Consider the following 12,063-nt stretch of genomic DNA (forward strand, 5'->3'; position numbering starts at 1 on the left):
AAGAAAAGAAAAGAAAGAAAAGAAAAGAAAAAAAGAAAAGAAAAGAAAAAGAAATAATTGAGAAAGTCAGGATGTTATCATAGCTGAAATGAATAAGTCATGATGGGCAAAAATGAGTTTCAGAATGTATCTTTTAGTAGTATTTTTAAAATGCATTATGAACAAATCTTCAACTGAAATAATGGAAACAAAAGCAGAGAAATGGGGTTTGCAAAAATGGCAGACTGCCAAATGTCTCCAACTTGGTTTCTCCAGGACTAAGTGCTGATAGTCTGGAAAATATAGCCCAGAGAGGAACCAGTGGGCCTGCAGGTCACACAGTAACCACGAGAGAATTGACAGAGGAAAAAACAGAATTCACTGCTACAAAAGAAACAGCTCACCACCACAGACCAGAGACCTCACGGAGTAGCTGTAGCAGCTGCGTAGCTAACCTGGTGTATGGGGAGGCCGCAAAAGCAATTTTACTCCTCACCCAAAGACTGAGAGTTGTCCAGAACTGGAAAAGTCTTGTAGAGGGGAAGCAGCAGTGAGAACACGAGAGGGCACTCTTCCTGAGAACTCCCCACCCCCACCCACCCGAGTCAATGGTTGGTGAGTGAACTAGAGTGGCGACCAGCATACAGTCAAACAGTGGAGCAGCTGTGGGGGTGGGGTGGGGTCACAGTTTTATTTCAAAGGGTTCAGAGCTTAAAGCAGCAGCAGAACAGCCCCCAGGGCTGCTTCACTGCCCATGTCCCAGAGTAGAATTAGTGCAGGGCACACAGTAGACAGCTGGCAGCTGGACAACACACTGGGCAGGGGGATTCCACTTTGAAGCGTGAGCTGGGATCATCCAGACTGTTCCAGCAGCTGCGGCAAGCTACTCTTTAACCCTATCTACAAAGGCCCTCGTGGTTTCACTGCTGAATTCTTCATCACCTTTAGAGTCATCTAATGTCTTAAATGCTCAAATTCTTTTTTCTTGTTTTATTTTTATAAGAATATACATTTTCATTATGCTCCATGATGTTACACAGCTAGATATTGCCAAATTTTATTTAGTATAAAATAGTTATTGTCAACATTCAGTCCTTAATAAACCCAAGAAAGTGAGATATCACTTCATACAATGCTCAGATACTCGAAGATGCCATCCTAATTTCACACATGTACTACAAAATGATAAATACTTAAAAATTACAATGCAAGAATGATATTATAAGAAATATAATTATCCTTTGTTTTTAAAGTTCTGCATTTATAAAAATTGCACTAAATATCAAAATCCAAACAAACTATATTCCTTGAAGCTACAATGTTTCGCAATATATAGGATGTACTCTAAACTCCCATATCTGACAAGGACCAAGAGAGAGACCCAAAAAAGGCTTTCAAAAGATGTTGAAAGAGAAAGAAGAAGGTAGTCAGTTGGTCTGTGTCTATTTCTGCTGCGATGACCTCTTTAATTTATAGCACTGACAAGAAGTCTATAGTGGGGGTGAGGCCATCTCTGGTGTACCTCAAGGACTTCCAAATCACAGCAGACACTGGCAGTTCTAAGGCGTTTTTTCCAGTGCTCTCCACTCTTCAACCCTTTACATGGATTCTCTGTCATTTGTCTGTTTTTTAAATTTCTTTATAAAGATATACTAAGCATACTTTGCTTTGTATCATCCAAAATGCAGACCAAAAAAGCATTAAGCAAAACCATAGAATCTACCAGTCTGGTCTATTCTGAAGACGCAAATTTGGTTTACACACTAATCACAAGGTTCAGACATATCCTCTGCTCTTCTGCACATGTTCCCACTTCCCCTTACATGTTGATCCCAGTCTTAATGAGGGGAAACATGGAGTTTTATGATTCTTTTTGCCTAGCCACTGATTTGCCCATCAGAAAGCTGCTTTGTTTGCAGATAATATAAGGAACTGTTTGAATCCTTGGTAAGAATTTATAAATATGCTATTAATTGTAATAGGTTTCTGTAGGTATGCAAAAAGAATTTACTTTATTCATCTCAGAAGGGAGAAAAGGGCATCTTAAAAAGGAAAGAAAAAAATCAGATAAGGAAAATACAGTAACATATTAATACTACAGTAATAGCAGAGAAGAGAATGCCTACAGCTAACCTACCTTTCTGGGAAATTCTGGCATTAAAATCAAACTTTCTCTTCCATTATTCTTTGAAAAAGATTAACAGGTGCTTTCTATCAAGAGGGAATGCAAGTCACTTAAACATTTTTCTTCAAAGGTAGGGAGTTTCTTTTTGAAATTAGCAAGACAGAAAGGAGGAACAGGCAGCGAAAACTCATTCAAAGAGGTCCTCAAACATGTGTTTTCCCATTGCTATGTATCTGTCCTACTCTTTTGGTGTCATCTGGGCCATGAGCTCTCCTCTGGCTCACCTCACTGAAGAAGAATGGGTGGCCAGCCACCATGACAGTGGGGTCAACTGCTACCTCCTCAAACTCGTCATCTCCCTCATCCTCTCCCCCAGGATGCACAGCCACAGCACCTCTGCCTGGGGCAGAGACTCCTTCTCTGACTCACTGGTCTCAATTTTTGAGTCACTGGGATTTGTGGCAGTCACAGGAGCAGCTGTCCCTATGGAGCCAGTCATAGCAGAGGGCGTCTTCTTCTCATGAACGAGGAACACTCACATGGTCTCCTCATTATCATCAGGCCCATTGAAGACTTTCTCATGCTTCTGAAATTCATCCATATCTATGCCACCTTCTTTCATCTCTTCAGAACTATATGCTCATTGGACAGTGCTCTTTCTCAGCCAAATGTGTCTCTCTTTGGAAGATTTCGCCTCAGGAGAGGCACTGTGAACATCTTCCTGGTCACCCATGTTAATGGCAACATTCTTTGTGTATCAGTCCTCATAGGAGAGCCCTCTGATGGCTCATGCTTCCTGGAGGTGACCTCCTGCTTGGCCAGTAACTCCAGTAGTAATGGCTGCTCAGTCCTTGCTCTGTTTCAGGGCTGAGATTTCTGTAGGTTCTGGCTCAAGTATTTCATAGGCCAAGTTCACATCCCCTGTCTCCAGAAGAAATGCGTAAATGGGCTCATGTTGTTCATTAAACCTTGCCAAAAGTGTGCGTGCATCTTGTTTGGGCATTGCCAATTCATCTTCTTCTACTTCTGTATGGCAAAATGTACAGTGGAAAGATCCTGCCATGGGATCAAAGGGCTGATTAATTTCTAGGTCTGTGAAAGTACTGCTACAGACAGGACATTGGAAGGAAGCCTGGTTGGAAGAATCTCATCTGTTTCAATCCTCCTTCTTATGTGGTCTAGTTTGTATTTTCCCACATTAAGAAGAGCACAATATTTTTAAAGTAGTAGCTATGGCATGTGGTTTTCCCATCTGCAGCAGTCTGTACTCTCATTCTGCATTTGATGAACTTATCTCCCTTTAAATTATTCATAACCGATCGAAGTTGCTTCAGATAAAATTTGAGGCTCCAGCACATCCTCCCCTTTCACACAGGGTTCCTAAGTCAAGATGTGCAAGATCAACACGTGCTCAATGCCATAAAAACCCCCAATCATGCACTTGGATAACCTCTTCAATGCCACCAGAACCTCAGTGAGGATATCTGGGTCCAACATCTTTAGCAGCAAATTTTGACTTTATAGATAGGAAGTTTACCAAAGCAAATGTATGAACAAACCCCTCACAACTGCTTCCCTCAGGACCTCAACTACCGGCTTACAGGAGCCCACCACTTCTCAAATTCTTTAATGAAACTGAAAGGGAAGAAGTACTCCCGATGTCACTCCTACAAGGGTGCGTGTCATCTTACCACATAAAACCAGAGAAGAACCAACCAGGAAGAGAAATCCGGGCCAATCTCCCTAATGAACATAGATGTGAATAATGGGAAGAGCAGAGAGGAAGTTGTCAGAAACCAAATATAGGCCCCAAGGTCATGTTCACATGCATTACTCCTTCCAACTGGGCCCCCTCATAATAACCCATTCAGCTATGCACTCATCATAAACTTAACCACTTGATGAAATCAGTGTTCTAACAATCCAATCAGACCTTCAGGAATCTCTTAACACAGTTATGTAGTTTATCAAGATCAATGAATTTGTTTGTGTAAACCTGAAAGATCCCAGTACTCTGAGAGCTGAGGCAGAATGATAAAAGTTCAGGTACAGCCTGTGCAGCATAAGGACTCAGCAAGACCCTGTCTCAAAACAAACAAAATGGGTCGGAGAGATGGCTCAGTAGGATAAGCGCTTGACTGGCAAACGCAAGCCTCTGAGTTCAATCCCCGGGTCCGCAAAAAAAAAAAAAAAAAGAAATGGTTCTCAAGATGTTGCTCAGTGTGAAGATCTTGGGTTCAATCCCTAATGTGCGGGCAGGTAGTGGAGAGAAGAGGATTCATTGGCCCATGCAATATATTCAGTTAACTCAAAGAAGAAGAAAAGTGAACATCAACGTTTGATGTAACAAAACTTCAGGAAGAAAATGAGAAGGAAATAAAAGAGAAGGTAAACAGGACAATATAATATATAGTGGTTACTACTGGACTTCAGATTAAAAAGAAAATTATAGACAATAAAATATAATCATATAAACTCATGAACAAGGGTGATTCAAATTAAAATATTTATAGATTATGAGCATCACACACAAGTATTAAAATACTACCAACACTTAAGGAAATTATTTACCACAAACACTTGTACATTTTAATATATTTTATTTGTAAACAACAGTACAAATAAACATGGGTGGAAAATTACTACCTGGGAAATGAATACAGAATTCTTAGAAACAAAAATTAATCACTAACAATAATTTGGTGTATCTCATTATAAAGAATATTTTCATTAAAGTATTTTAATTTTTATTGAGTGCTCAATATGCAAGAAATCTGTTTAACATTTTGTAATATGTAGCACAGTTTATGCCTTCAAAACTAAAGTATTAATAGTACTTCAAATAAAAGTAAAATTTATCAATTCACTATATTCATTGTTAGTCTACAAAATACAAGTGTATTCCTCTCATTCTCTTCCTTTTCTAATTCTTGGAATCTTACCTAAATGAAACTTTATTGCATCAGTTGTAGATTACTGGAATTAGTTTGTTTCTGTTCTTTTTCTCTAAACTAACCCACTTCTGTCTGCCAGACCAGTGTTCCAGAAAACAAGATTATCATTTCACTTCTGTGCTAGGGAATGCTAAATATTTTACATATTATCTAGGACCAGATAAAATTTTTCTATTAAATAAAAATAGTGTTTAAAGGCTCTTTTTATATTTAAAATTTTTAATTTTGAAGTTATGCTGATTTATTGAGGCTTGAACCATCTCAGAATACCGTAAAAGTAATGACAGATAGTATAAACAATTTAGTTTTCATTAATTTGTTCTGTTTGCATAAAATGGATTAAGATTTCTCAATTTTGAAATTCTGTTCAAATATATTTTAAAAAGCACTGCTTCTTAGTTTTAAGGTAAGTGTTGTTTGTAAAACTCAGAGCATTCTTTTACTCTGCCCATTTTTATGAAATAATTTTTATAACTGAAATCAATTTGCTATAGTTGAAACTTATTTAAGAAAATTAAAAGCCCTCATTAATTTTTTAAGAACATTTATTACTTCCTTATTTCTCAGGCTATATATAAAAGGATTTAATAATGGAATTACTATTGTATAAAATATTGCCACTGGTATATCTTTATTATCTTTTTCAAATGGACGCATATACATGAGAAGACAAATGTAGAATATGGAGACAGAGAGAAAGTGAGAAGCACAGGTAGAGAATGCTTTACCTCTGCCTTCCTTAGATTTCATTTGGAAAATTGTACAAAGAATGCAGAAGTAAGAAATCAAGACTGTGGCAATAGTAATTATCTGAATTGGCATGGAAAAAATATATAGCATTAGTTCATTAATAAAAAGACTTGTGCAGGAGAGTCTATACAGTGGAAGGATATCACAAAAAAAGTGATCAATTTGATTAGACTTGCAGAAAGTTAACCTTAGTAGAAGTCCATCGTGAATCATAGAATGAAGATTACTTGCTATGAAGGTCCCAATGGCCATGTGAATACAGAGTTTCTTTGACATCATGATGTGGTACTGCAGAGGGCTACATATGGCCACATAGCGGTCATAGGCCATTGCTGCCAGAAGAAAGCAGTCTGCAGTTTCAGCAAGACAGAGAAAATAAAACTGTGCCATGCACTCATAGAGGGAAATCCTTCTGTCCTGAGAAAAGAAGTTCTGTAACATCTTGGGAGTGATAGCGCAGGAACAGCAGGCATCCATCAGAGCTAGGTTTCCCAGAAAGATGTACATTGGTGTGTGAAGCCGACGCTCCTTGTAAATCAAGGCCACTAAACCTAGGTTCCCCACCATGGTGATGAGGTAGATGGCAGAGAACAGAATAAACAGAAGGATCTTCTGGTACAGGTGATCTGTCAATCCTAGGAGAATGAATTCAATTGTCAAGGACTTGTTTCCCTGAGCCATTTTTCATTGCCTAGCTGAGATATAAATTGCAAAAACATTAGTTAAGATTATGTGAACAATGTTTCTAACTCATCCCTTGTAATTACCCCATATTTACTATTTACTTACTTACTTACTTACTTACTTACTTACTTACTTATTTTTCCAGTACCAGGACTGAACTGAGAATATTGTACTTGCCAGGCACATGCTTATGCTGCTGAGCTATATCCCTGACCCTAAACACCTTATGTATAAAAGAGAAGACTTCTCTACTTCAAATCATCCCATATCATCTAGTGCTTCTATAAATTAGCACAGTAACAGTAGGGCAATTCATATAAAAAACATGCATCATGGTATATGCACAGAGGATATTCCCTATTCCTAGGTCTTGTGTGAGTGCCCACTGTGGAAAAGCTTTCCAACAGGAATTACCCTATGCCCATCAGTAAACTGTTGCTAAGTGTATGTAATTTGCCATTGCCTAATATAAAAAATTAAGGTAAGTTTAGCTCCACAGAACAATCAACAAGTGCTGCACCTTATCCTATGGGATTTATGTCATACTTTTTTTTTTTAAAAAATGTTCTTTACACAGTTTTTTAATGACTATTTTAAAAACTGAATAAGAATGAAGTTTTTCACACTGAATGACTAAACACGTTTTTGAACCTTATCAGATTCATTTTGAAATGAATTTTTAAGTTTGAGGAGATAGCTTCCATGCATGGTCTAAGAGCATGCCTGGTAAGCACAAAGGCCTGAGTTCAATTCCTGGTATTACCTACCATGCTGGCCCTGAAACAGGGCATGATGGCACACCTTTGTAATCTCAGCAGTGGGGAGACTGATACAGGAGAACCCTACAAGTCTGACCTGCTTAGCAAGATTCTGTATAAGAAAGAAAGAAGGAAAGCAAAAAAGCAAGCAAGAAAATGAATTTTTAAAAACTGAACAACTGTGAATTTGAGAAATATTTTCCACAATTTACTAACCTTTCCCAAATAAGATCATTAAGGGATAGTTTAAAGAAAGATCTATTTATTTCTTAAAACTACAGGAGAATAACAGACCATCTTTTTATTTTCTCAATAAGTTTAATAAAATTATTTTATATTCAGCTTAACATATTTTGGTTCATACTGCTCTCTTGTCTGACATTTTCATATATATTCATATTTATATTTATATTTATGTTTATATTTATATTCTAGGGTCTTACTATGCAGTTCAGACTTGTAGTGATCATGCCTTTACAGCCTCCTCCATACTGAGATTACAGGTATGCATCACTATAGCTGGACTCTGTGGCTGGCTCAAGCCACCTTGTGGGACAGTGCTGGCACAGGATGTGGTGCCAGGGATTGGACTGCAGTCCCTTCTCTTGCCTAAGCAGGCACTTTAGTTCCCTGAGCTATCTCACTGGCCCTGACCTAGTATTTTGTGTCCACAGTTTTTAAGGGTCCTTTACTTATATCTAGCATTATAATACTTGGTGACAAAGTGTCCACTCACAGCATGCATATTTTTTATGACAAATAACTATCTTGTACTTCCTGAAACACCTTCAGCAGAAACTCTTGTCTTCATTATTTTTTAAGTCTCACAGAGGTTCACTTATGTGTTTCAGTTTGCAACTTTATCTATTCACAATCTGTCACATATTTATTGAAGTTCAGTGAATACCCAAATTTATTATGTATTTGATATAGTCTTGAAAATTATATCGTAGTATTTCAAATGAAGAAAAATTATACATTATAAGACAGACAAAATAATACTAATCCTCTTCTAGAAATTGCTAAAAGACATTGGTTTTAGCCCACCTCAGAGACACAGCTTTGGAAAAAAATCTGCAATGATTATGCAAAGTGCAATGTTATAAAAACATATTTAGTATTTTTATTTCTTATTCTTACCTTACTGGATTTATTATATTGTTTGTTTGTTTGTTTGTTTTTCTATCTACTATATTAGGGAGAGAATTTTCTGAACTTTTATCATTAAAATCTCATAATCAAGTCAATAAAATAAATTTCTGTTCATACTCCAGAACTATACTTCTTTTAAAATATTCTTTGGAATTATGATATTTTGACAAATATTGGTAAAATGATAAAAATGCATTTTTGAATTATTTTAGCAAGAGTTAGGATAAATCAGCTGAAAATAATTATCAAATTCTTGAAAATGGGCTTTTTTTGTCAGTGAGTATTATTTCCTTTTAATTTTGTTTTTTTTGAGAACCGGGAATTGAACTCAGGCCCTTGCGCTTGCCATGGAAGCACTTACAATACTGAGCTGACTCCCTAGCCACAAAAATTATTTTCTTCAAAGTATTGCATAGAGTTCTCTTCCCCATTCCAAAATATAATCATTTATGTGAATCAGAAATCAATTTCACTAATATTTCCCAACTTTCATGAACCTACCTGCATAATTGCTATAAAACATGTTGCTTTACAACCAAGTATCAGCAAACTGAAAAACTTATCGTGTTTTGTTATTGCTTTTTATAGTATCTTCAATTTAGAGACAAACTAAAAACAAAATATGAACATAACAAAAATAAAATATGAACACAATAAAAACATTAGGTATTTACAGAAACACATATTCCTGTTTAAGTATAACACAAGTAAATTAGAAAACCACCATCGTACTTTGAGTTCATAGCTAGCAACTTCTTATAGAGTCTGGATGACCATGTGACATTGTTTTAATAGAGATTAATAATTTAAGCTTTGGTCTTTAAAGCACTGGAGAATAAATTATGAAACTCTAAGATATTCTTTCTATTCATATGTCAGCAGCAATAATTATCTAGTTAAACTCAGAGAAAAAATTAATTTTTGCATTTATTTCTAAAGGGATTTGCTTGGCATTGACATTAGAGTGTATCTGCAGAGACTCTTGATGTGAGAGGCATGGTTCCCAACAACATTAAAGAGGGATTGATTTTGAGAGTATCTATTCTATAGTGCATAAATAGAAAAGTTTTCCATTCATTACTTAAAATAGAAGTTGAACAGAGATTGCAAGAAAGATTTGGATCTACAAAGTGTTGAAAAATGTGGTGTTTTCAATAGAAATGTACTCCTTTCATTACCTAAAAAGAAGGAGACAAATCTTATATATTTGTGATCTAAAAATTTCTAAAATTCTATTCCTTAGTTTCATTTATTTGTGATATGAAGGCAGGATAAAAATTATTAAAATATAATTTTATGTGAATTTTGTAGATATTTAATATGTGCAACTCTATGAACTTAAAGATAAGTGTACATCCATGAAGATATTGTTATAATTAGTGTCGTAGTCATAAGGATTTTTTCGTTTGCAAGGGTTCTGAGGATATAACCCAGAGCTTTATCATGCCATACAAGGAAACTAGGACCAAACTATGCCCCAGAATAAGGTTACTTTTCAACTGGCCTCCCAAATCTGTTCTTTCCATAGTATAGTTATAATTTTGAGCCCTAAATTTTTTTGGTTCCTTCTTATTGTTCAGACCAACCCTCTGTCCTTTATCTTGGTAGGTTCAAGGGCTGGGTTTGTATCATGCATGATGTTTTCCCTACATGCCACCTTTAAGAATCCACCTCCAGAGGTATTCTCATCACTTCTCTATTTCTCAATGCACTACACATCAATGTTGTTTATTGAGTTTATTACTCAGATTAAATTCTTTTGATGTGTTCATCCATCTGAATGTTATCCAAATTATTATTATTGATCAATTGATTGAATGATTGATTGATTGATTTTGTTCAGGGTTTCACTACACAGCTCAGACTCATAGTGATCCTCCTAATTTGTGCCTCCTGAGTGCTCAGCCTGCCTAGAGGATGGACTGGCACAGCTTGTGGGGTCAGGATCAAGCCCATGCCCCTGTGCTTACCCAAGCGAGCTCTTAGTCCATGGAGCTCTACTGTCAGTCCTATGATATCCAATTTTGTATGTGGTTTGATTCCCAACATAAAAGTGTCCTCAAATTGCTATTTGCAAACTGATTGTAATCTTTTATGATAACAGATTTCTTAAGCTTCATTTACACATTAAGTTACAAGTTCTTTGTAGGAAAGTTTTGTTTAATTCTCAGATGGCTTGATTTCCTCATATAGAAGAAGCATTAAACAAAGTCTAACACTCATTTGTGATCAAAACCCTATAGAAAATTGGAATCAATGCCTTGTACCTCAATCTGATAAAAACCATCTATGCAATTCAACTGCAATTATAATACTAAATGAGGAAAACCTGAAATCTTTTACTCTTAGATAATATATAAAACAAGGATGTCCTCTATCACCACTCCTATTTAATATAGTTCTGGAATCATTAACTAGAGCCATTAGAAATGATATGAAAATAAAAGTAATAAGAATAGGTAAAGAAGAAGTTAATCTGTCATTATTTGCAGATGACATGGTACTCTAACTGGAAGTCCCAAAAACCTCCTCTGAGAAGGTCCTACAATTAGTAAACAAATTCAGTAGCATGCAAGATAGAAAGCCAATGGACAAATGTCAATAGTATTATGAACTGTAAGTACAGGAGACCTCTCATCTAATCATCTTAGCTGTTATCATTGCATAGAAATACCTGATTTCTTTCTGCTCAGCCACTGACAAATCACATTTTGCTTTGCCTCTGATTTGTAATATTTTATGTATCATATACTACTGGAGTCATATGGTATTTGTTCTTCAGTGACAGGCTTATTTCACTGGTGTAATATTCTCAATATTCACTCTTGCTGTCACATGTGACAGGATTTATTGAATTTTGAAGATTGAATACTACATGGAAGACACATATACATATGATATGTTTCATTGCTTCTTTTTCCATTCATCTATTGTTATATGTGCAGGTCTATTCACTGGCTAAGGTTAGTGCTGCTGTAATGAAAATGAAAGCAGTAATATGCCAATTGTCTTTCTTTGTGATATAACTCTAGAATTAGGATAATTGGGACATGCGATAGTTGTATTTTTAAGCTTCCTAAGCAGCTCTATACTATTTTCCATTATGGCTCTACAAATTTACATTCTCATGGTGAATGCATCTATGTATCCTTTTCTCATGTTTAAACCTGTTATCCCAACTTTTTGATCATAGTCATCCCCAGAGTTACAAATATACATTGTGATTTGGATTGGTATTTTCCTGATGAATACAGACATTGAGTGTCGCTTTGTATATTTTATGCTTATTTATACTTTTAAGAAATATTTATTATAGCCAAGGAGATGGCTCAGTAGAATAAGCACTTCTCTGGCAACCACAAGGGCTGGATTTCAATCCCTGGTTTCCACCAACAAAAGTTTAAAACAAGAAATATTTCTGAAATTATTGTAGTCAATTTTAATGTTTCTGTTTTTGTTCCTTTCCTTTCCCTTTTTGCTATGAAGATATACAAGTTCTACATGTACTTAGATTTTAAACACATGTAGACATGTAGGTTTTCAAACATTTTGTCATCTTCCATAGACAGGCTCTTCATTTCTTTGTTTTTTCCAAAACTGTGCAGAAGTTTGTTTTTATTCAATTGTATTTGTTTCTTTTTGCTTTTATTCTTTGTGCTTT

The 12,063-nt window shown here is 35.8% G+C and overlaps 1 protein-coding gene and 1 pseudogene across 1 annotated transcript; both read right to left on the bottom strand.

The window, feature by feature from the left end:
* Window positions 1–2,291: 2,291 nt before the first annotated feature.
* On the bottom strand, window positions 2,292–3,601 carry LOC101592449 (annotated as a pseudogene).
* Window positions 3,602–5,559: 1,958 nt separating this feature from the next.
* LOC101592831 (olfactory receptor Olfr180-like) lies at window positions 5,560–6,489 on the bottom strand. The gene has a single exon (XM_012515879.1). The coding sequence runs from the start codon at window positions 6,487–6,489 to the stop codon at window positions 5,560–5,562; it is 930 nt and encodes a 309-aa protein (XP_012371333.1).
* Window positions 6,490–12,063: the final 5,574 nt, after the last annotated feature.

This window comes from Octodon degus, unplaced genomic scaffold (genome assembly GCF_000260255.1).
Source record: "Octodon degus isolate 3935 unplaced genomic scaffold, OctDeg1.0 scaffold00081, whole genome shotgun sequence".
Taxonomy (NCBI): domain Eukaryota; kingdom Metazoa; phylum Chordata; class Mammalia; order Rodentia; family Octodontidae; genus Octodon; species Octodon degus.

Coding starts and splice junctions, on each gene's coding strand:
- LOC101592831 (XM_012515879.1), bottom strand. CDS start 6,489: ATGGCTCAGGGAAACAAGTCCTTGACAATTGAATTCATTCTCCTAGGA.